Source organism: Papio anubis, chromosome 17 (assembly GCF_008728515.1).
Source record: "Papio anubis isolate 15944 chromosome 17, Panubis1.0, whole genome shotgun sequence".
Classification (NCBI taxonomy): Eukaryota; Metazoa; Chordata; class Mammalia; order Primates; family Cercopithecidae; genus Papio; species Papio anubis.
Genome location: NC_044992.1, coordinates 73,202,349 through 73,226,732, shown reverse-complemented (window position 1 = coordinate 73,226,732; position 24,384 = coordinate 73,202,349). Strand labels below are relative to the sequence as shown.

Here is a 24,384-nt window from a genome sequence, read left to right as displayed (position 1 = left end):
TGCTTTCTGAAATAGATTTTATTATCGCTGTACCATTCTGGGGCACTGGAGATGACAGCTGAGAAGCAGAGAAGCTGGAGACCTGAAGCCTCCACCCTTGGCTGTGGCTGCCGAGAGGCCCCTGGAGAGGGAGCCCCAGGCCACACCCAGACACCACAGCCAGCTCACAGTGGGGCCAGAGGGCACAGGCTGCTCGGGGGGTGAGGGTCCCCATTCCTGCCACTTCTCACAGACCATAACCCACGGGGCTGGGCTGGGGGCTTCCCCTGGGAGAAGGTCCTTCCCTCCCACCTTCCCTCCCCGTGGCCCAGCCTTGGGGAAAGAAAGCAGAGACCAACTCAGGGACTGCAGCGGGCTGAGGACAAGAAGGAAGGTGGGCTTGGGGTGAAAGTTCCCCCTCACTCGCAGAGAAGGGACACTACCAGCAGTAGAGGACAGGGAGGCGGGATGATGGCAGTTAGAGACGAGGCGTTTTGGGTGAACTGTAGTGTTACTCTGGACGTGAGCACGGCCTGGGTCAGTCGAATGAGATGAGCTGGGCCTCGCTGCCCTGTGCCGGCGGCCCCTGCGCCTGCGGCTGCTGGGCCACGGGGGGCTGCTGCTGGGGGGGACCGCCAGAGGGTGCCATCTGTGCAGGAGGAAAGCAGGAATGGCCCTGGGAGGAAGGCTTTTGTCCCAGCAGAGCCACAGACCCACAAGAGCTGCTAATCCATGTCCACCGAGTGCAGCTTACATGGCCTTTGGCTTTCGAGTAAATTAACGGTTTTTCTGTCTACATTTGTGGACACGCGTGTCTGCCCTAAGACTTGCGTCCTCGTTCTGTCTGCTGAGAAGGGGCCTTGGGTATGCGTCTCCCCATGTGAGCAGGCGTACAGGACAATCCCCACTGGGGCCAGAGGACCCATGCTAAACCACGAAGGCTGAGGCTGCCCCGTGGGTGCTGCTGTGAGGCCCTGGGAATGGCTCACCTGCTGGTACATGGGCTGCTGCCCCGCGATGTAGGGCTGCTGGGGTGGCAGAGACGCGTCCTGGCTCGGGAGGGTGGTCATGAGATTCTGTTGCGAGAGGATGCCAGATGTGAGAAAGCGGCCCTGTGACCAGGCAGGCAGGGGTGCTTCTGGCTTGCAGCAATCCAGAGGTGACCACAAGGAGCGCCCAGAGAGTGGAGGGCGAGGAGCAGAAGGAGTGGAGCCCACCCAGTGCCCGCCAGCCTCACCAAGGGACCCTCAGCATCATCAACTGCTCCCCCACCCCAGCCCCAGCAGAGCCTGGAGGCCGCTGTACCTGCATGTTGTAAGGCTGGTAGCCCATGGAGACCGACTGGCTCCCCATGTAGCCCATGGTGCTGGACTGCGGAGGCTGAGAGATGGTCGGGAGGCTCTGCGGGGCCTGGGAGGCCACGTTCTGCGGAGGGAAGGGGTGCCGTGGGAGAAGGGGCTGGCGCTGGGGCTGCCCTGGCAGGAGGGAAGAGGCCTTCCTGCATACCTGGTAGCCCGCTGTGGGAGTAGGCTGGTAGGACGAGTAGGCAGGGCTGGCGGTGGGTCCGGCCTGGGCCTGGGGAGCCGCCTGCGCCCCAGTGGCCCCTGCTGGGTACATGTAGGCGCTCACCATGCTGGGATCTGTGACAAACAAGACGGGGAAGATAGTTCAGCCAGGGCAGTGGGGAGGGGAGTAAGGGACGCCCTACTCTTCAGTTTTACTTTTTTTTTTTTTTTGAGAGTCTCCCTCTGTCGTGCAAGCTGAAGTGCAGTGGCGTGATCTTGGCTCACTGCAACCTCTGCCTCCTGGGTTGAAGCGATTCTCCTGCCTCAGCCTCCCGAGCTGCTGGGAATAACAGGCGTGCACCACCACACCCGGCTGTTTTTGTATTTTTAGGAGAGACGGGGTTTCACCACGTTTGTCAGGCTGGTGTCGAACTCCTGACCTCAGATGATTGGCCTGCCGTGGCCTCCCAAAGTGCTGGGATTACAGGCATGAGCCACCGCCCAGCCAGGAGTTTTCCTTTTTGTTGTGACTTCTGGAACCAAGTTCAGGTTTCATGTTTCTAAAAAAAGGAACATAGGCCGGGCGTGGTGGCTCACACTTGTACTTCCAGCACTTTGGGAGGCCGAGGCGGGCAGATCACGAGGGCAGGAGTTCGAGACCAGCCTGTCTAACACAGTAAAACCCCGTCTCTAATACAAATACAAAAACTAGCTGGGCATGGTGGCGGGTGCCTGTAATCCCAGCTATGCAGAAGGCTGATGCAGGAGAACTGCTTGAACCTGGGAGGCAGAGGTTGCAGTGAGCTGAGATAGCACCATTGCACTCCAGCCTGGGCGACAGAGCAAGACTTGGTCTCAAAAAAAATAAACCAACAAGGATGGGAGGAACATCCTAGAATGGAATAAAATCAGAAGAAACGAACCAAACTGTATTTGAAATAAGTGACATGGTCTGACTGATGGAATGGGAGAGTGAATCCTAGTAACTTCTGAACCCAGAATCTGGACGCCACAGCCTCAGGCTACAAGTGACAGGAACTACACAAAAATGTTACACTCCAGTTACGAGGCATCGTCTTCACAGCAGGCCAGGTTGGCATTCTTTTTTTTTTTTTTTTTTTTTTTTTTTTTGAGACGGAGTCTCACTGTGTCTCCCAGGCTGGAGTGCAGTGGCGCGATCTCGGCTCACTGCAAGCTCCGCCCCCCGGGTTCCCGCCATTCTCCCGCCTCAGCCTCCCAAGTAGCTGGGACTACAGGCGCCCGCTACCGCGCCCGGCTAGTTTTTTGTATTTTTAGTAGAGACGGGGTTTCACCATGTTAGCCAGGATAGTCTCGATCTCCTGACCTTGTGATCCACCCGCCTCGGCCTCCCAAAGTGCTGGGATTACAGGCTTGAGCCACCGCGCCCGGCCTTAGGTTGGCATTCTTAAAACCACTTTTTGTGTATTCTAGGGCTGAGCAAGTAAGTATATTGAAAACAACGCAAAAGAAAACGGTGCTATTGGATTAAAATTGCAAGTACTGGAATTAACTCATGGATTTTTTTTTTTTTTTTTTTTTGAGACGGAGTCTTGCTCTGTTGCCCAGGCTGGAGGGCAATGGCATGATCTTGGCTCACTGCAACCTCCGCCTCCCAGGTTCCAGTGATTCTCCTGTCTCAGCCTCCCAAGTAGCTGGGACTATAGTTGTGCACTAACACGCCCGGCTAATTTTGTATTTTTAGTAGAGATGGGGTTTCACCATGTTGGCCAGGCTGGTCTTGAACTCCTGAACTCCTGACCTCTGCCTCGGCCTCCCAAAGTGTTGGGATTACAAGCATGAGCCACTGCATCTGGCTGCACTCATGGTTTTTATAATATACAAAGATGCATGTATTCACACATGCACAGACACACCCATGACTGTGCACTTGGATAAATACACACTCTTTCCAGCTCTGCTAACAACCTAGAGCTGTGGGCACACCCAGAATATCGATCTTGGCTTCTAACCAAGATCCAGACCACCCTCCACGAAAGGGAACTAGGGCTCCTTGAAGAACTGGCTGGGTCCAGGGCTGGGCATGTACAAGACGAGCACAGAGTATCTAGCAACAGAAACTCGGAAGCATCTGAAACTGAAGGCCCTACGCAACAGGGAGCCACTGACGCCTCCCATGGCCACACCTGGGACACTTTGAGCATCAAAGTAACGGGGCTGGACACGGTGGCTCATGCCTATAATCCTAGCACTTTGGGAGGCCAAGAAGGGCGGATCACTCGAGGTCAGGAGTTTGAGGTCAGCTTGGGCAACACAGAAAGACCTCATTTCTACGTTTTTTTTTTTGAGACAGTTTCTGTTGCTCAGGCTGGAGTGTGGAGGATAATCTCAGCTCACTGCAACCTCTGCCTCCCGGTTTCAACTGACTCTCTGCCTCTGCCTCCAGAATAGCTGGGATTACAGGCACCTGCCACCATGCCCACCTAATGTTTGTATGTTTAGTGGAGACGAGGTTTCACCCTATTGGCAGGCTGGTCTTGAACTCCTGACCTCATGATCTACCCGCCTCAGCCTCCCAATGTGCTGGGACAACAGGCGTGAGCCACCACGCCCAGCCCTTTTTTTTTTTTTTGAGATGGGGTCTCGCTGTCACCCAGGCTGGAGTGCAGTGGCTGGATCTCAGCTCACTGCAAGCTCTGCCTCCCGGGTTTACGCCATTCTCCTGCCTCAGCCTCCCGAGTAGCTGGGACTACAGGCGCCCGCCACCTCGCCTGGCTAGTTTTTTGTATTTTTTAGTAGAGACGGGGTTTCACCATGTTAGCCAGGATGGTCTCTATCTCCTGACCTCGTGATCCGCCCATCTTGGCCTCCCAAAGTGCTGGGATTACAGGCTTGAGCCACCACGCCCGGCCTTTTTTTTTTTTAAATTAGCCAGGCATGGTGACGTAATCCTGTAGTCCCAGCTACTCAAGAGGCTAAGGCGGGAGGATTGCTTGAGCCCAGGAGGTGGAGGCTGCAGTGAACCAGGATCGTGGCACTGCATTCCAGCCTGGGTGACAGCAAGACTCTAAGAATAAACAGTGATGGCAGAGAAGTGTCACCTTTGAAAGAAAAAACACACACATCTCCATGCTGCTGTGACTGACAATGAGGAGGAGAGCGGGCAGAGCACCTCCCGCCAGTGGAAAAACAACAGCAGAATTAGAAAGCGCTATTTGGCAAACACCGTAATAAACACAGGCAACACTAGCAAAACAATGCTAGACCTTGAGGAGTCCCAGAGTATTTGAAAAGCCTCCCCAAAGAGACATCTGATTACAAAGGGCAAGACAGTCACTTCACAGTGAAAATCCCTGGCAGACTCCGTCTCAGTCGAATGGCCAAGAACGGGACTGACAGGACGCATGTCACCTTCTGTGCCACTCTGAGGAAAAGCACAGCCTTACGGTCACCGCATGGAGGCACCAGACAAACCTAAGCTGAGGACAGTCTGCCGAACGACAGGCCAGTGCTCTTAGAACAGTTGATGTCACAAAACACAAAGGCTGACTGGGAAACACTCTAGATTAAAGGCAAGTGGACGGAGGGCTGAATGCCACGCGGCAGCGGGCGTGCTGTTTACAGGACACCACTGGGACAGTCCGTGAGGGCTGAGCCTGCTATAGACGACGATTGTCCTGCTGGTTTCAGGAAATGCTCGCTGTCGCATTCAGGGGAGAGGGCAGCACCTGCCATGCATGGACTGAAACACGGCTCCAGCAGGAAAGCCTGTGTGAGTGCATTTGCGTGAAAACAGGAGAACGCAGGGATAACATTCACATCGGGGCAATTGGGAAAACCCTTCGCACCATTCTTACTGCTTTTCTGTAAAATCATTTAAAATAAAGACGAGGGAAAAAAGTGTGCTCTCTGCCCCAACCCGTCCTTACCAGCTGCGGTGCCGGGCATGCTGGCGTAGGGGCCCGCGGCAGGGGCCGGCTGGCTCATGTACACGCCATGCATGGGGGAGCCCTCCACCGAGCCAGCGGGGCTGAAGGTGCTGGGGAAGCTGGCTGGTCCCGAGGGCTGGTAGAGCACGCCTCCGGCCGCGGGCATGGCCTGGAGCTGGGGACAAAGGAGACAGTGGTGAGAGCTGGTCCTCAGCCCATGAGCCCCTGGGTGGCAAGAGGATGGCACCTACCTGGGCGTAGGGCAGGGGGAAGGCAGGCATCTGCGCACGCATCTGGACCGTCTGCTTCTGCTGCTCCAGCCGCAGCTGCCGCTCCTTCTCCTGCTCCTGCAGGCGCTGGATGGCCAGCTGCCTCTGCACCTCCAGGTACTCCTGCGCGGCAGAAAGGCGGTGGTTACCTGGGGGCTCCCCAGCCTGCCCCGGCCCATGGCTGGGCAGCCACCGCACCTGCTTCTTCTGCCGCATTATCTCCAGCTTCTGGGCCAGCTGGATCTGGCGCTGGCGCTCTGCCTCCTCGGCTGCCCGGCGAAGCTTCTCCCGGTGCTCTTCACGCAGGGCACTCAGCGCCCCCCGGGCATCACGGATCTGTGCCAGCTTGTCCTGCAGCCCCTCATAGTACACTGTGGGCAGACGACAGAGCAACCCTGACTGCTCCAGCACAGTGCCGAGAAGCTCCTGGGTGGAACAGACACGCAGACAGGCTGCCCTGTGCCCAACCTTCTGCAGAGGGCTCTGAAGGCACTGGGCTCTAGGGGAGGCAGGCAGAGGGTTCTGGGCAGGGCAGGGCACGGCATGGTCATCACTGAGACCACCTCCCACTGAGACCCTCTGAAGGAGGCCACAGCCCCAGTGAAGGACTCACAAGAGCCCAGCATCCTCCAGGGAGGCCCTGGCCCAGGATGGCACTCACACCCGCTGCCCCCCAGCCAAGGACCCGTGGCACGGGCACCTACGCCTGCGCTCGTCCAGCTGGTTGAGCAGCTCCAGCAGCTGCGGGTGCATGCCGTTGATGGACTGGAAGAGCGAGAGCACGGCCGAGTCATTGGTGATGCTGCGGCCCCGCATGTGGTTACTCTTCATGCGGTTCACGAAGGTGGTGACGGCGTTCTGCAGCGCCTTCAGGAACTGCTCGTGGCTCTCCTCGGACTCGCCGTTGTGGAACGGTGGCTGCAGGCAGAGCAGGGTTCTGGATGAGTGCGGCCACGCCCCAGCCAGCCTCCCCAGTGGGGCCTGGGATGGAGGCGCCCGGCTGCACGCAGGCCTGGAGCACAGTCCGTCTGCTCCTTACGGAAGCAACCCCTTCTGCAGCCGAGGAAGGCGAGGCCCTGGAGGCGGGGCCCTTGTCCAGCAGCAAGCCCTGCCCAGGACAGAGCGGGCTCAGGGCCCCATGCCAGCTGCCTCCCTCTCCAAGGCCCTGTGCTCTGACAGCCAGCCAGCCCAGAAGCCCCAGGTAAGGCCAAGGCCTCATCTGGTGGTTCTAGACTGCTCTGGAATATTCAGGTCCATGTTAGGTCCACAGAGTGGCCCCAGCTCTGGACCACAGCCTGGTGCAGTTTCCACTGGGAGAGGCCACTAAGGGCAGGGCAGGCCAGGGCTGGGCTGGGGCAGACACCCTTGCTCTGGCACAGCCCTCTGGTTAGGGCAGGCACCTGTGCCATGTGCCTGGTGCTATGGGCCTGGAGGCCGTATTTTGCCCTGGCCCATGGAGGGAGCCATAGCTTACCTCACTAAAGGGGCCACCAGAGGGAGGAATGGGCTGAGAGTCTGTCTCCGGGAGGGGGTTCTGGAAGAGAGAGAATGAGTGGGGCCTCCGACCTGTCCCGCATCCACCCCTTCCAAGGGACCCTGCCACTAGGAACGCCGGGAGCAGCCCCTCACCTCCACCACAGTGGCGGGGGCTGCGTGCCCCTCCCCAGGCTGTGCAGCCGGCTCCGTCAGGGGCACGGGCGCCGACGGCGTGGGGCTCTTACGAGCCTCCTCCTGCTTCTTCTCCCAGTAGTTCCGGTTGAGATACCGCGCGAGCTGCAGGCAACAAGGGGGTCACTCCCAAGGCCAGAAACCGCGAGAGGACACACCTCACACCGGGCCTTACCTCAGGGTCGATGTCCTCAGCCAGAGGCGCCGACGAGTTCTGGGGAGAAAGGGGCATCTGAGTGTCACAGGCGACAGGACAGTTGCTCGGGCAGGGACAGGGATGGCCCCAGTGCGGCAGATCCTGGAGACCGGAGCTGCAGCCTGGGCCCTCCCTCCGTGCCCTCCTCTGGTTCCTGGCATCTCAGTGGCCATCTTTTCTCCTCTTCCAGATGCTCAGAACTCCACAGAGGCAGGCAGCACTGCCGTCCTATGAGACTCCTACCCTTGCTATGGGAGGAACAGGGCAGCACTAGGCCAGCCCTGGGGCCTCAAGGTGGACACTGGACAGCCCCCATGGTCCTGCATGTGGGGCCCCGGCCAACAGCCTGGGAAGGAGGGGAAGAAGGGAAGGGGTGGCTCACCGGGGCAGAGCTGTTCTGAGCCCCTGGGCCTGCAGCGGCCTGGCCACTCCATAGAACCTACAAAATTACTTTCTCAACCTGCTGTCCCTGACCCAACCCCCTGCAACACAGGCGGCCTTTTCACCCCCCACTGAGCGCGGGGCTGAGGCCAGGGAGAGGCCATGTGGATGCCCCAGAAAGCAAGTCTTTCAGTTCCTGTGGGGCGGGAGGGTGTGGAAGAGACGGGGTCTCACCAGCAAGGCGCCTTCCCCACAGCCTGTCCCATGTCCTCAGTCCCAAGGGCCAGACCAGGGACCCAGAGGAACAGGGGCCCGGAGCCCTGGGGCTCTGCCCTGATGTCTGTCCGTGTGCTAGGGCTGTCCTCTCTGGGAAGCCCGGGGAGCCGCATCCCCTATCAACCCTACTGCCTTCCGGGAGAGGCAGCTCCAGCCCGAGGGCCACTCACCACAGGTGAAGAGTACAGGCTGCTGGCGGGAGGCGCAGAGGAGGCCGAGGGCGTGGGCTCTGCCTTGGGGTACGAAGTGTACGTGGACTTCTGTCTCTGAGCCAGAATTAGGAGGGGCGTCACTCGGGTGCACGAGATGCCCCTCTGGCCCCACCGCAGCACATCCAGGGCAGCTGGGCCCTTCCTGAGGCTGCCCCGCCCCACCCGGCTTACCAGCCTCTCCTTCTCCTCTGCCTCCGACTGTGACAGCGCCAGGGCCAGCTGCAGCTCCTCCTCCTCCTGCAGGGCCGTCTCATCCCTCTTGGGGGGCAGCTGAGGACAAGTGGGGAGGGTGAGGGGGGCCCAGGGGAAGATGTGCCCACGGGACGGACAGGGTTGAGTACCTGGGACTGCTGAGACAGGGGGCTGGTCAGGTACTCGGGGGGCAGCTCAGTGGTGGATGTGGCCTTTCCTTCCGCTTTCCTGTGGGCACAAGGGATGCTGCAGGTGACCATGCGCTGACGCCACCCTGCCCCCGTCAAAGCTCTCAACTGCACTCCATGGGCTCCTCTAAGTGTCCCCACAGAGCGATGACAGTGGTCAAACACTCACAGTGTCCCAATGGCCACAAGCTAGAGCAGAGCAGGGCAGGACTCGAGGACATCACAGCAGCCACAAGGGCTTGGGGGAGTCCTTCAGGGTAAGCCCCAGTTCCTCTCCTGAAAATGGACATTCAGGACACCAGCCAGGCCTGCGAAGACCTTCCTACGGCACTCGGGAAACCAAACACAGCACTGCCACTGTGGGATGGGCCCCACCCAAGAAGGGGCAGACAGGGCAGCACCTGTCATGCCCAGTAAGCTCTTCTGGGGCACCCCAGGCAGTCCAGGGGCCACAGGCTCACAGCATGGTCGCCAATTTCAAACCACGCACGCTGACCTTCGATCTAGGGCTCTTTTCTTTTTTATTTTGTTTTTTCAGGTAGTCTTGCTCCGTCGCCCAGGCTGGAGCGCAGTGGCGCGATCTGGGCTCACTGCAACCTCCACCTCCTGAGTTCAAGCAATTCTCCTGCCTCAGCCTCCTGAGTAGCTGGGACTACAGGCGCCCGCCACCACACCCAACTAATTTTTGTATTTTAAGTAGAGACAGGATTTCACCATGTTGGCCAGGATGGTTTTGATCTCTTGGTCTCATGATCTGCCCACCTTGGCCTCCCAAAGTGCTGGGATTACGGGCGTGAGCCACCGCGCCTGGCCGGCCTGGGGCTCTCTTCTAAAAGAAAAGTCCGCGTGAGGCACACCCACACAGCCCCCGGGCAGGGACACACCAGCCAGTGTGTGTGTGTGAAGGCAGCAGTGGCGTTGGGATACCCTGCCATGGAGCCACTGGGTCGCAGCAGACTCACGCATGTGCGCAGTGGCTGCGACGGACGGGACACTGATGTGGCTCAAAGCAAGTTCTTTCTTTTTTTTTTTTTTTTTTTTTTTTTTTTCTCGGTCTCGCTCTGTCACCCAGGCTGGAGCGCAGTGGCGCGATCTCAGCTCACCGCAAGCTCCGCCTCCCGGGTTTACGCCATTCTCCTGCCTTAGCCTCCCGAGGAGCTGGGACTACAAGTGCTCGCCACCTCGCCCGGCTAATTTTTTTTGTATTTTTAGTAGAGACGGGGTTTCACCGTGTTAGTGAGGATGGTCCCGATCTCCTGACCTTGTGATCCACCTGCCTCGGCCTCCCAAAGTGCTGGGATTACAGGCGTGAGCCACCGCGCCCAGCCAAGTTCTTCTTAGTTACAGGAAGAAAAGGAAGTTCTCGGGCAGCAGCAGCCCATCACCAGACATGGCCGGCTGGGAAGGGACGCCCTGAGGAGGGCGTGGCCTCACTCCTGGGCTTCCCGAACCTAAGCAGGTGGAAGCCTCAGACCTGAACAGAGGGCCGAGGGGCCACGGCCTGACTTTCCAGAAATGTCCACAGCACGACACAGGGAGGTAATGGCATGGTCCAGAAAAAGGGAACTAAGGAGGGAGCGCAGCCCACACAAAAAACACACACGACCCAGGCCAGACCCACAGTGATGCTGCTGGGACCACGGCAGAAATGGAACGTGGACCACAGAGCAGAAGCCAATGCTGGGGGCAGCACAGTCCTGAGCAACCACTGTGGCCACGAGAGCACTGTCCCTCTCAGGGACCGCCACGCGAAGATCTGGGTGCCAAGGGGCGTGACGTCTGCACTCATGCAAATTCAGGATAAAACCTGTGTGAAAGGCCGGGCGCGGTGGCTCAAGCCTGTAATCCCAGCACTTTGGGAGGCTGAGATGGGCGGATCACGAGGTCAGGAGATCGAGACCATCCTGGCTAACACGGTGAAACCACGTCTCTACTAAAAAGAATACAAAAAACTAGCCGGGCGCGGTGGCGGGTGCCTGTAGTCCCAGCTACTCGGGAGGCTGAGGCAGGAGAATGACGTGAACCCGGGAGGCGGAGCTTGCAGTGAGCCCAGATTGCGCCACTGTACTCCAGCCTGGGTGACAGAGCGAGACTCCGTCTCAAAAAAAAAAACAAAAAAACAAAAAAACAAAAAACCTGTGTGAACACGCGCACACGCACGAGAGGGGAGGCAGAGCAAACTCTGCGGCAAAACACCGACTGCTGAGGCACCGGCCACGGCCCCACAGTTTCTCTGTGCTACTCTTGCAACTTTTCTGTAAGTTTTATTCCAAACGTTGAAATGCAAACGAATCCAAACCCGAACCCAAGCAACAGGTCTGTCGGGGCAGCCTTGGTCCCTGGAGCCGCAGTGCCCAGTCTCGCACACCCACCTGCCTTAGTGTGGGGCAGGGTCTGAGGGCATGCGGCCGCCCTGGGTTTCCCTTGACCTTCCAGCTGCTGTGCTGTGAGGGCCCTCTGGGGTCTGCAGGCCTCAGGCACCATGGCCAAGAGGACAGAAAGGCCAGCCTGGAGATTCTGCCCTGCCTGCAGCCCAAGCGGGGGCGGGGACTCACCTGTTCAGCTGCTCGTAGCAGGGCTCACACACGCGCACCTCCTTCTCAATGCCGAACTTGGGGATGGTGGAGTACTTGGAGGAACACTTTCCACAGAAGATCTGGCCACACGCCCGGCAGTGGTGCTGCAAGACGGGGGGGCTGGTCACAGGCACTGGGGACCCTGATGTGCCACCCGGCCCAGAACCGGTCCGTACAACGCTGAAGCTGAGCCTCACAGGTGGGGGAAGGCAGGGGACAAGCAGAACAACGCCTGGGAGGACACTAAGGCCAAGGAACCTGGACATGCTCCCAGGAATCTCAACACCAGCCACCGTTTTGGGGAAATATAAGTTAAAAAGAAAAGCAAAAACAAAATATATATCAATTGTGCTGACAAAACAAGAGCTTTTGTGAGTGCAGTGGGTGCTGGAAGCTGCTGACACCCCAAACCCCAAGCATTCCCGGTTGCCATCCTGGAGGGGGCTTTGGTGTGAAGATGGCTCGAGGGGTCAGAATCCAGATGGGCTACGCCACACAGAGAAGGGGACCACATGGCCCTGGCAAGCAGGAGAGTGACTGTGGCAAGGCCTGTAGTCCTTGTTTTAAGACATTATAATTCCAGAGTGAGGCTGGGCCCGGCCCAGGCAGCGGCATCAGGCCCTCATGTGGGCCTCACTGTCCCCTCCTGACGCCCCACTGCCACCCATGTGAGCTGCACTCGCCTCCTGAATCACCCACCAGGAAGGAAAGGCCCAGCTGGGACGGTGGCCTTGCACACGGCAGGGGACCTGGTGTCTGGCCGGGGCTGTAGACAGAGCCCCCCAGGTGGGAACTCACCTTACGGGTCATCACCCCGAACTGCACCCTGCAGCGGTGGCATTCCTCAGCGTCCACCCAGTCCGGAGCCTGAGGAGGGGAGGCAGTCAGGACCACACGCTCCCCTCCCCACCAGCTCCAGAGGCACAGAGTCCCCTGCCCCAAAGAAGGGAACGGACCCAGAGAGAATCCTAGCACGAGCGAGAGCAATGCCCCGGGCCACCCTTCCCAGAGGCGTGGCCTGGGGTGAAGCTGCTGAGGCCTGAGGAAGGGACTTCCTCATCAAAGGTGCTTGTTTTTCTTTCCTGAGCCCCCCAGCCACTCTAAAGGCCCTCGAGCCACGTCTCCACCTCGCCCTCCAGAGACGGCTGCTACGCCTCGGCCCAGGACACACAGGCATCCTCAGCTCCCAGACAGACGGGAGCTCAGCCACCAACCCGGGTCCAAGCAAGCCGGACTCCCAGCGCTCCCCACTTCACGCTTCCTGAGCAGCCCAACTCCAGGACCCCCGGCGGCCGCCCACACTCACTCTCTCGGCAGCAAACATGGCATCACTCTCTTTGAATTCCGGGAAGACGTGTCCTGGAGAGAGGAGGCATAGTCACCGTCTGCTCCTGCCTGGCCTGCAAGACCTCCCGAAGCCCCTTCCTCACTCCTGGCAGCTGTGACATAGCAGTGACTGTGCACCCAAGTGAGGGCGTCTGGGGGCACCGAGACAGCCTCCTGCCCGCAAGGCTGGTGTCTCCACAGAGCCTCCGTCCTTGCTGTGGCGGCACACGAGAGCCAGGCCCTGCTGCCCCGTCCTGAGACACCGCTCCCACCCCATCAGGGCATCAGGCCCCTGCGCGGCCCCGCCTGCTGAGTGGCTCCCTTACCCTCTGCTCTCTGGCCAGGGCTCCCACTGTTCCTGAGGACAAGGCCTCGAGCTATTCTTTTTCTTCTGAGACAAAGTCTCGCTCTGTCGCCCAGGCTGGAGTGCAGTGGCGCGATCTCGGCTCACTGCAAGTTCCGCTTCCTGGGTTCAAGAAATTCTCCTGCCAAGAATGGCGTAAACCCGGGAGGCGGAGCTTGCAGTGAGCCAAGATCGTGCCACTGCACTCCAGCCTGGGTGACAGAGCGAGACTCCGTCTCGGAAAAAAAAAAAAGAAATTCTCCTGCCTCAGCCTCCTGAGTAGCTGGGACTACAGGTGCCCACCACCACGCCTGGTTAATTTTTGTATTTTTAGTAGAGACGGCGTTTCACCATGTTGGCCAGGCTGGTCTCGATCTCCTGACCTCAAGTGATCCGCCCGCCTCTGCCTCCCAAAGTTCTGGGATTACAGGCGTGAGCCACCACGCCCGGCCGGCCTCGAGCTATTCTTGAGACACAAGACCCCAGAGAAAATCCAGGAAAGCTCCCACCCCAGGAAGGAGACATGAGCACAGACCACCAGCGTCCACTACCCCAAAGCTGAGAGCCCAAGACAGCTCGTGCAGCGCCCCCTGCGTTGTCCACACTGGTCCTGCCCACCCTGCAGCCACAGGGCAAGCGTCCAACTCCTGCAGAGGGGACACACCAGCCCTGGAGCCCGCCCCATTCCCCACACTCCTGGCCTCGTCTTCAGCAGAGCTCAGGGCCACACAGGGCCTGCACGGACGGGAGCAGCCATGCCCACCTCTCTCTCACTGAGCGGGCCCCAAGCACCAGCCAAGACCTCCAAATGCAGCCTGAAACCCCCACCTCTCTCTGCACAGTCCCCAGTTCTCCACGGCCACAACAGCCCCGAGGGACCCCCGAGAAACACACCTTGGCCACCACAGCCGAGACAAAACCACCAGAGGCCTCCTGCTGCGCCGAGAGCAACGCTGAGCTCCAGCCCACAGCCTGGAGCCCGTCGCTGTGCAGGCCCGGCCGCGCTCTCCTCTGGGCACCTGGCCACCTTTCTGCCCCGGGGCCTCAACCCTGAGTGTCCGCCCACGCGTGCTGTCTGCCCGCTCATGCCAGCTCTGACTTCTGTTCCAGTCTCGACACTCGGGACAGCTCTTCCAGAGGCCTTCCCTGACAGCACAGCCAACCCGGCCCCAGGAGTCCTGCCCCTCTGAAACAGACTGTCTGCTGCCTTTCCACCTGCGTGCTGTCTAACATCACTGCCTGCCTCTGCCCGTGGGTCATGGGTCCAGAAAGGCAGGAGCCGGTCTGAGCCCGCCCTCACACACACGGTTTTTCTTCCCTGGCTCCAGACCACAGCCCTCTTCCCTCCCACCACGGGGAGCAGCCCATCTTCCCAGGCTCCTCGCCACTGTGCCCGTTGGGCCTGACTGTCCAACAGTTCCAAGCCTTGGCCTGGTCCCAACCTCGGTCCTGACTCACCCTCCACCTTCATGATCTGGTAGGTGTCCTGGACCACCTTGTACTTAGGCTCATTCCGGAAGGCATGCGCCCAGGCCTGGATCAGGTACAGGATCTTGTTACGGACGTTTACCTCCACTTGTCTCTGCAGGCAGGGAGGAGGGGGTGAGGGTCGCAGGAGACTCCAGGCGCCAGAGGCCTCGGTGTGAGGAAGCAGCTGGCAGACCTCAGCCTCTGAGGAGACGGGGCTGACACAGAGGCCAGGGAGGGCCCCCCGAGCGGGGCGTGGGGGCCATGCACCAACCTATTCCCAGACCCTGACTTCAAACCTCATGCCTGCTTCTACTTGCTCAAGACTATGGCTCTTCTCTAACCACTGCCAAAAACCAGGAGGCTCACTGGAGTCAAACAATACCGCGTCTCTGTGCTCCTGACCATCTGTCTCTCCCTTTCCCCCCGGGACCCGCCCAGCCCAGGATCCCCGGTTCCTGTCAGGCTCCAACAGGCAGGGCCCGGCAGGCCTGACGGTGGCAGCATGGTGCTGGGGCTGAGAACACAGGGGCACTGCGGGACTCCGGCTATGCCCCTCCTTCCAGTCACAGCAGGGGAGACGCCAGGGGGCAACTGCTCCAGAAACGCCCCCAAGTTCAGAGCGGGCTCCGAGCCCCCTGCAGCCACCCTTCCCCCAGATTAAAGCGCACCCTGGCCTTGCACCTAAGGCCCTCTCAAGGACGCCGTCCCAGTGTGATGTGCAGAATGGCGTGCGATCAGAGGCTGCTTCAAGGAAGCTCTGGGGCACCTGCACCGCGGCCTGAGCTCCTTTCCAGAACCTCTCGGCATCCTCAGCGGCGCCTTCCCTCCACAGCTCTGCCCCACCCCATAGAGGAGTGAACCAGCTCAGGATCTGCAGCCTGACTGAAGGAGCTCGGGGGCACCAGGGTCAGGCAGGGCCGGACTCTGGCACCTTCTGCCTCTCAGCCAGGACAGGACGGGACAGGAAGCCAGCCAAGGTGGCCAGTGAGGGCTTTGGGAGGCCTGGCTGTTCACTGGGATCCCCGGGCAGGTTCTCAGCTGTGTGGGTCCAGGGAGTCCCCTATGAGACACAGGCCCGGCCCACAGGTCGGGACAGAGGGGGATCAGCCTGACCACACGGGACACCCTTTCTCCCTGACACCGGCGGCAGCACCCCCGCTGCATCACAGTCCACATCACAATCCCTGCAAGTGTCCCCGGCACAATCTCCTGGGGATCTGGAGGGCTTTTCCTCCTCCGCCCAGGAAAGCATGAAGCCCCCACTCTCCAAAACAGCTCCTACCCCCGCCAGACACATCCGATCTTACAAGCCGCCACTCAGAGCCCTCCCAGGCTGGCCTGTGGGATGTGGCCAGCCTGCCCTCCAGACCACAGCCACTCACACAGGAGAGCCAGCGACTGCCCTGCCCACCCAGCAGCATCTACTCACCTTCCTGAGGACAGCAGGTGCCCCAGCCCTGCCTCCCGGAAGCTTCCCCCAGGCCTCAGGGTTGCTGTCACCTCGGTGCTCCAGACACAGCAGCCCAGGCCGGCTCCTGCTAAACCCTGCACATTTTCCGCCACACCTGGTGCTGTTCTGTCATCGGTGCCCGGTAAACACCCGGAGAAGCAAAGGTGCCAGCCTGGGTGATCACCCACTTGCCCCTGTCTCACCCACCTTCAGCAGGTCCTTCAGCTCCTCCATGGTCTGCTTGTTGGCCACCTCGTCATGAACTGTCTGGCCACAGTTCTTCACCACAGACTCCATGACCTGCAGATGCCCAGGAAGGGAAGGGTGGGGCCAGTGATCAGGGCAGGGGCCCCTCGTCCTCCTCGACGGACCCACCTCCCTGTGGGACAGCAGAGCCCTTCAACAGGCCCGACAGGCCACTGGGCCGGTGGGGAACCCCAAGCAGCAGCATCTGAGACTCAGTGGCCTGCACGGCACCGCTCCCTGTGATGCCAAGTCTCACTACCAAGCACAGCGACAAGATCCGCCTTCTGGTGTTTAGTGTTTACTCACGCAGGACCGGCTGAAGCAGTGGTGCTCACTCCCTCCCCCATCTCCCATCTGTCCCTCAGCGTGACCCCTCCTAGGTGGCACTGTTCACACAGGCACTCAAGGATGAGTGGTAGCCCCCTGATGTATGCCCAGGAAGGTGGGCAAGGCCACAGGGCAAACTCTTCTCATGCTGTCCTGACTAGTTGGGGGTGAGGGGTGAGGGGTAGGGATCCTGGGGGCCACTGAGGCAAGGCAGTCTACTTACCTCCAGGGCATACAAGGCCACGTGTGGGTTCTTGTCATTGACTTTCTTCTTGATGGAATTCACAGCATATTTTGCTCTGAAAGGGAAATGATGTTGGTAAAAGCAGAGAGAAAGGGGAAGAAAATAGTCTCAGCAACCAAGATGAGAAGAGTTCATCTGCTGCCAGGTGCAGCGGCTCACGCCTGTAATCCCAGTGCTTTGGGAGGCCAAGGCAGCAGGACTGCTTGAGCCTAAGAGTCTGAGACCAGCCTGTGCATTAGGGCAAAAACCCATCTCTACCAAAATACAAAAAATTAGCCAGGCGTGATGGTGAACGCCTGTAGTCCCATCTACTCGGGAGGCTGAGGTGGGAGGATCGCTTGAGCTTGGGAGGCAGGGGCTGCAGTGAGCTGAGATCATGCCACTGCACTTCAGCCTGGGTGACAAAGCAAGGCCCTGTCTCAAAAAAAAAAAAAAAAAAAAAGTCTGTCTACAGTCTTAAGTCTTTGAGAACCTCAAAGCAAATACAAACATAACCAGGTCATCTGCAAGCTGTGCAGAGAAAACCCCTTAATTGTCCAAGATGTCAAAAAATCCTAGCACGTAGACCATGCAGTTCTCTACAAAACAACCTAACATGGTCAGCTACATTGTGGAGAATCAACGGGAACCAAGCAAGCCCAGCTTAGTGCACGGCCGCTCCCCTGCTTCACGACACAGGCCCCGCGAACTCACTGCGTGTCCCCTTGGCGGATCAGGTCGCAGATCTGCAGAATGGACTCCCAATCCGTCTCTAGCAGGAGCTGGCTGGTCGCCTTGTCTGAGTGAGAAAATGCCATGAGAGGGGGGGTCATCCTGCTGGACTCCCTACTTCCCCTTTAGACATTTGGACCACATGAAAAACCACGAGAGAATCCTCCTGAGCATGCTGATGGGAAGGGAAGTGCCATCACTCTCAAGGAAACAGCAAACAGCGTGAGAACAGCACACCAGGTGCTGGTCCAAGCCCTCCCACAACCTGTGAGCGAGGTAAAGACACTCAGCAGAGAGGCGAGGGCACTGCCCTGAGTCACACAGCTCACCAGAGACAGAGACTGATTCACTCTTAAACATCAGGCTCAGCTGCTTCTCAACAAAGAACTCTATCACCCGTCCCTTGGAGTCGCCATTTGCCCAGATGCTCCCCATTTCAATGGGATCTTAGCTTGGGCAAGAGCTAGAGAAGCCTGCAGCGGACTCCAGGCCCCTCGCTCCAAGTGCTTTGGGAATAAGGGCAGAACGGCGCTTCAAGGAAGACTAGCCAGCTAATACCTGTCATCATACCACGTCACTGCTGTCTCCAACAACTGGTCCCTCTGAGGAGCAGCTCCAGCTCTGCCCACACCGCCTTCCCCTGATACAGAAACGATCTAACAAACCAAGCCACGTCCACTTTCTAAACTGATTCAGTAGTTAACCTCTGGATTTATCCCTGAAGCACTGAACTACCTGTGTGGCTGAGATACTCAGTCTGCTTGCAGGTTCCCTGGGCAAAGAAGGTGTCTCATTTGACGTCTCCTTGAAAACCATACTTTAAAAAAGGCAGGCTTGGGGCAGCCCATCCGAGCACCCAAGCGCCTACCCTGAAACACAAGACTCATTTTCCCTACAGGGCACGTGCACATCAACATTCCTTTTCCCTCCTAAAACGTGTCAACTCCAGGAGGCTCAGATAGGATTAGCTTTAACCTCCAAAAACGTGAGAAAACGCCTTCCTAAACCATCAGGCGCTTCCCGAAGCCAGTGTGGGAACAAAAGGTGGGTCTGGGACTTGTAGGCCCCAAGAGAGCTCGAAGGTCCCAGAGAGGACACTGCTGGCTCTACCATTCGAGACCCAATGTTTTGGGTCAGAAGCCCAAGTGCGAGCCTAACATCCGACTGAGTCACCCACTTTCATGACTCAGGTCTTGTGGCCCACTCGGCCGGGTGCTCGTCGGTCAAGGGGAAATCGGCCAAATGTCCGGGCCCGCAAAGGAGCGAGAAAGCCGAGCGCCCCCGGCGCCCTGCGCGGACCCTCACAGAGCCCAGGTTCGCCAACGCCCGACGGACGCAGACCCCACGGTTGCGCCGAGGGTCCACGATCGGCCTCTCCGCGCCCAGGAGGACAGTGGGCCGGGGAGAGGCGGGTAGGGCGGCCGGTCCGCGCCCCTCGGGCCCTCGGGGCCGCGCTGACTCAGCGCCGGGCGGGGGCTACGGGCTGACAATGGTCGGGCCGTCGGGTGGGGATGCGTTACCTAGAAGACGCTCGAAGGTGCCGCTACCTCGCCCCATGGCAACCTCCAGCACAGAGCCGTCGCCGCGGGCGCTCCCCTGATCCCAGCTGGCGCGCCCCCCGACTTCCGCTTCCGCCTTTTCCCTCCAGTGCGCGCACGCGCACGTCACCGCGCCGTTCCTAGAGCCGCGAGGAGGCGGAGTCTTCCGCTCTCCCGCTAACGCTGCCCGCTAATTGGGCTCACCCTTGGAACCTGATCCCTAAGAACCAATGAGTAGTCCGGGGGTGCGAACTATCCAATGAGAGTGGGCGGTGGGCGGGCCTTGCTCCGCGGGCCGAGCTACGGGTGCCGGGTGGAGCGAAGCACGGAATGTGTCTCCTGCTGGGGGCCACGGGCGTCGGGAAGACGCTGCTGGTGAAACGGCTGCAGGATATCCTTCCGCGCGGGGACGGGACCGGGGTGCAGGGGTCACCGGACGGGGGCGGGTACTCACCCCTTAACTGCTCGGATCCTTGACCGCTCTGTACAGGTGAGCTCCCGGGATGGGAAGGGCGACCTGGGGGAGCCGCCCCCGACACGGCCCACGGTAGGTGTCCGCTCCCGCGGGTGGAGTTGCGCGGGGTCCGCTCTGCGCTTGGTGAAGAGCTCCGGGCTCCTCTAAGTGCACGCCGAGGCGCAGCGGGTCAGGTCTTAAGGCCAGCCTTCGGGAGCATGGGGGAGGCCCGAGCTGAGGATACCTGGCGCGGGATGCGGGGGCCTGCCGCCCTCCACGGGCACTTCCTCTCCCCTCGCAACGGGTTCCTGTGGCTGGTCACCCCCACAGCGAATGCAACTACTGATGGGCGTCGGTCCCTGCTCGCCGTTACTGCTTTAGGAACTGAGCCCTTGGAGAATGGGTCTGCAGGGTTCAGGCCACCGCGTTAGGTGTGGGCACGGTGCTCTTCAGGACTTCACAACGGTACAGCGCTTGTATTGTCTGCATCGTGGTTTTTCCTATAGGTGGGCACCAATCTTACTGACATCGTGGCACAGAGAAAGATCACCATCCGGGAGCTGGGGGGGTGCATGGGCCCCATCTGGTCCAGTTACTATGGAAACTGCCGTTCTCTCCTGGTAGGTCGTAATCCTATATGGGCTTTCTTTAGGGACCTGTGTCTACATTTCTGTGATGTCCAGTCCCCAACCTTGCTGTGTGTAGAATGGGGTTTGGGTTATTTAGTGACTATACTGGTCATGGAAACAGGTCCTACGGTAGTGTTGTTTCCTGCTGGGCACCACGTCTGGTTTCTGGTGCTTGCGCTCCCGGGCCCGGGTAGGAGTTCACAGAGGCCTTGCTGAGGGCAGGGCTGCTGCTCCGCAGAGAACAGACTTAACCCTCTGTGTCGCTCCCTGGTACGCCTGTGTTTATGTTGGAGTTATACGTGCCTCTGGTTGGTCCCAATTTAACAAGGCCTGTGCCCCAGATTCCAGTATGGAGAACTGATGGCCACATGAGGACAGACGAGTGTCACCAGATCATCCTCATAAAACTCGATTCCCTCTGCTTCTGCCTGTTCCCAAAGCTTTGTTTAAAGCTGTTTTGGGCTGGCCGCAGTGGCTTACTCTATAATCCTAGCACTTTGGGAGGCCGAGGTGGGCAAATCACGAGGTCAGGAGATGGAGACCATCCTGGCTAATATAGTGAAACCCCGTCTCTACTAAAAGTACAAAAAATTAGCCGGGCGTGGTGGCGGGTGTCTGTAGTCCCAGCTACTGGGGAGGCTGAGGCAGGAGAATCACTTGAACACAGGAGGCGGAGGTTTCAGCGAGCCGAGATGGTGCTCCGTCTCAAAAACAAACAAACAAAAAAATGCAGTTTTGCCCTCCCAGTGCCAGGTCTGTGAGGCCCAGGGGAGGAAGTTTGGCAGCAGGACGTTGCTGCCATCTGTTTCTTTTTCCCCAGTTCATGATGGACGCCTCTGACCCCACCCAGCTCTCCGCATCCTGTGTGCAGCTCTTAGGTCTCCTTTCTTCAGAACAGCTCGCAGAAGCATCGGTGCTGATACTCTTCAATAAAATGTACGCGTCCCTGAGCTGAGAGGCAGCACAGCAGGGGCAGGGGCTCCCGGGGACTACAGCCAGGAGCATGGCTGGGTAGGGAGGTGGTGCGGCTGGGGGTCCGGGGCAGGTGTGTGGCAGCCACTACTCTGATGGGCCACTTCTTTCACTCCAGTGACCTACCCTGTTACATGGCCATGGAGGAGATGAAGTCATTAATCAGGCTTCCAGACATCATTGCTTGTGCCAAGCAGAACATCACCACGGCAGAAATCAGCGCCCGTGAAGGCACTGGCTTGGCAGAGGTGCTGGCCTGGCTCCAGGCCACCCACAGAGCCAACGGTTGACTGCACGGCAGAGGCGCGGCTGACCCGCGCTGGGGAGCGGTGGCAGGGGGCAGTATGGCTTCGCTGCCAATAGTTTCTTCTCACGGGCAGAATAACCTGAAGCAACTCTACATGATGGGGCTCTGTGCTGAGATGCAATGATGGGTAAACTGAGGCATGCGGAGATGGAAGTTGACATCTGGCCTCTGAAAAAACTGTCTCCAGGGGCCAGGCATGGTGGCTCATGCCTGTAATCCCAGCACTTTGGTAGGCCAAGGCGGCCTGATCATCTGAAGTTAGGAGTTCGAGACCAGCCTGACCAACATGAAAAAACTGTCTCTACTAAAAATACAAAATTAGCCGGGCGTGGTGGCGCATGCCTTTAATCCCACCTACTTGGGAGGCTGAGGCAGGAGAATCCCTTGAACCCGGGAGGCGGAGGTTGCAGTGAGCCGAGATCACGCTATTGCACTCCAGTCTGGGCAACAAGATGAAACTCCGTCTTAAATAAGAAATAAAAATATAAAAACCTGTCCCCAGACTGGGTGAGCAGGGCCTGCACGTAGCCAAGTGTTGTGTGTCCTGGAGTGGTGCTATTGGGGTTGGCTGCCCTCCTTCCTAGAGACCTGCTGGACTGCCCCCGAGGCGTATGGAATGCACAGTGCCACTGAGACCTGGCCTCTTGCTGTAGCACAAGCTTCAACCTGCTGAGGCACTGGCACCCTGACCCCACATCCATCACAGATGGCATGAGGCCAGTGAACTGAGTGTGGTCGTAAGAGCCAGGCCTCGAGTTAGAAATGAGCTTGTGGCCGGGCGAGGTGGCTCACGCCTGTAATCCCAGCACTTTGGGAGGCCGAGGCAGGCAGATCACGAGGTCCGGGGTTCGAGACCAGCCTGGCCAACATGGTGAAACTCTGTCTCTACTAAAGATACAAAAAATTAGCTGGGCATGGTGGCTTTTGCCTGTAATCTCAGCTACTCAGGAGGCTGAGGCAGGAGAATCGCTTAAACCAAGGAGGCAGAGGTTGCAGTGAGCCTAGATCGCGCCACTGCGCTCCAGCCTGGCTGACGAGCGAAACAGTCTTGGAAAAAAAAAAAAAAAAAAAGAACCAAGAGCCAGCATTCTCACTTGTTCAGTAAACAGGTATTGCCCTGAAATGCCCAAAGGTGTGCCAGGAGGGGCTCAGATGAAGCACAGAAAGTGGCCATGCCACCTGCGGTTCCGCAGCGGCCTGCCTTGACTTTGGTTCTCAGCTGTGGCCGCATGTGGGAGTGTTGATTTGATGGGTCAGTGTCCTGTGGCTGCTGAAACAACAGAAATTTGCTCTCGTGGTTCCGGAGGCTTTCACCAGGGTGGTTTCCTTCCAGAGGCTCCGAGGGAGCATCTGTGCCTTGCCTGTGTAGCGGCTGCAGTGCTCCTCGGCATGCCTGGGCTGTGGCCTGCAGAGCCTGTTTTCGCCCCCATCTTCACGCAGCTTCTCTCCTGTGCCTCTGTGTTCTCTCCTCTTACAAGGACATCTGTCATTGGAAATCCAGGATGATTCCTCATTATATCTGTAAATGCTCTTCCAAACAAGGTCACCCTTGCTTGTTCCAGAGATTATAACTTGGACACACCTTTTGGGGACCATCATTTGACTACAACGATTGAATAAGAAACCCTATAGTCCTGAGAAGACATGGAAATTTTCTACAAATGTGTTTGCAGCTGGAAGCCTAGGCTCCTTCGATCATGGAAGGAGCTTTGCACCCACCACCCTCCTCCACGTCACAAACCTGCTGTACTTTGCTTGTGGGGAAAGGGGTCTTTATTCCCATGGAGGGCTGTGTGCGATGCCTGGGAAAAGCTCAGCACGGCGTGCTTCAGGGTGGCTCAGGCTCCAATCTCTGCTTTCCAGTGTGTCATGGGCTCTCCACTGTACACAGACTGTGCCCTGTTGGATGCCACCTTTTTTTTTTTTTTTGGAGACGAGTATCGCCCAGGTTGGAGTGCAGTGGTGCAACTCAGTGGCTCACTGTAACCTCTGCCTCCCAGGTTCAAGCAATTCTCCTGCCTCAGCCTCCTGAGTAGCTGGGATTACAGGCGCCTGCCACCATGCCCAGCTAATTTTTGTATTTTTAGTAGAGATGAGGTTTCACCATCTTGGCCAGGCTGGTCTTGAACTCCTGACCTTGTGATCACCCGCCTCGGCCTCCCAAAGTGCTGAGATTACAGGCGTGAGCCACTGTGCCTGGCCTATGCCACCTTCTTAGACACCACGTGAATCTCCACGCACTGCTCCCCCTGCCCCTTACCACCACCAAGCAGCTACTGGACACCTGAGGTATCTGTCCTGTTAGTACGTGGGGTGGAAAGATATACCTTTTATCACCCATAAGGGTGACAGCCAACACTTCTAACAAAATACAGGTGAGCAAGAGAAAAGCATTAACAAATTTACTTAATTATTTGAGATAAGCTCTCACTCTGTCTCCGAGACTAGAGCACAGTGGTGGGATCACAGCTCACTACAGCCTCAAACTCCCAAGCTCGGTCAGTCCTCCCACCTCAGCCTCCTGGGTAGCTGGGATTACAGGCTAATTTTTTGTATTTTTGGTAGAGACGGGGTCTTGCTGTGTTGCCCAGGCTGGTCTTGAGCTTCTGGCCTCAAGTGATCCTTCTGCCTCAGCCTTCCAAAATGCTGGGATTACAGGCATGAGCCACCATGCCTGGCCTAAAAGCATAACAAATGCATTAGTTTGACATGACAGCCGGGCACGGTGGCTCACACCTGTAATCCTAACAACTTGGGCGGCCAAGGTGGGCAGATAGCTTGAGGCCAGAAGATTGAGAGAGACCAGCCTGAGCAACATGGTGAAACCCCTTCTTGACTAAAAATACAGAAATTAACCCAGCGTGTTGGCGCCTGCCTGTAATCCCAGCTACTTGGGAGGCTGAGGCAGGAAAATAGCTTCAGCCCAGAAGGTGGAGGTTGCAGTGAGCTAAGATCACACCACTGCACTCCAGCCTGGGTGACAGATTGAGGCTCCATCTAAAAAAAATAAGTAAATA

The 24,384-nt window shown here is 58.4% G+C and overlaps 2 protein-coding genes across 4 annotated transcripts; one reads left to right on the top strand and one right to left on the bottom strand.

Moving 5' to 3' along the window:
• On the bottom strand, positions 1-19,154 carry HGS (hepatocyte growth factor-regulated tyrosine kinase substrate). 2 transcript variants are annotated; one of them, XM_003913563.3, is made up of 22 exons: positions 18,988-19,154; positions 17,450-17,534; positions 16,736-16,811; positions 16,147-16,239; positions 14,478-14,601; positions 12,657-12,709; positions 12,149-12,217; positions 11,330-11,454; positions 8,736-8,814; positions 8,566-8,664; positions 8,353-8,448; positions 7,505-7,543; positions 7,291-7,434; positions 7,136-7,195; positions 6,366-6,579; positions 5,860-6,032; positions 5,644-5,784; positions 5,393-5,567; positions 1,486-1,619; positions 1,285-1,404; positions 969-1,055; positions 1-628 (listed from the first exon to the last, which is right to left on the bottom strand). In XM_003913563.3, exons 1-22 carry the CDS (start codon positions 19,022-19,024, stop codon positions 518-520), a joined length of 2,334 nt encoding a protein of 777 aa, XP_003913612.1. In that variant the 5' UTR covers positions 19,025-19,154; the 3' UTR covers positions 1-517. The 2 variants fall into 2 exon arrangements, with proteins under 2 accessions (XP_003913612.1, XP_021783809.1); XM_021928117.1 differs by lacking the exons at positions 14,478-14,601; positions 16,736-16,811; positions 17,450-17,534; positions 18,988-19,154.
• A 12-nt stretch (positions 19,155-19,166) lies between these two features.
• Positions 19,167-21,899, top strand: ARL16 (ADP ribosylation factor like GTPase 16). 2 transcript variants are annotated; one of them, XM_003913564.4, is made up of 5 exons: positions 19,167-19,396; positions 19,494-19,552; positions 19,966-20,079; positions 20,909-21,024; positions 21,179-21,899. In XM_003913564.4, the coding sequence occupies exons 1-5, from the start codon at positions 19,336-19,338 to the stop codon at positions 21,348-21,350; spliced, it is 522 nt and encodes a 173-aa protein (XP_003913613.3). In that variant the 5' UTR covers positions 19,167-19,335; the 3' UTR covers positions 21,351-21,899. The 2 variants fall into 2 exon arrangements, with proteins under 2 accessions (XP_003913613.3, XP_017806560.1); XM_017951071.2 differs by having other exon boundaries at positions 19,376-19,495.
• Positions 21,900-24,384: the final 2,485 nt, after the last annotated feature.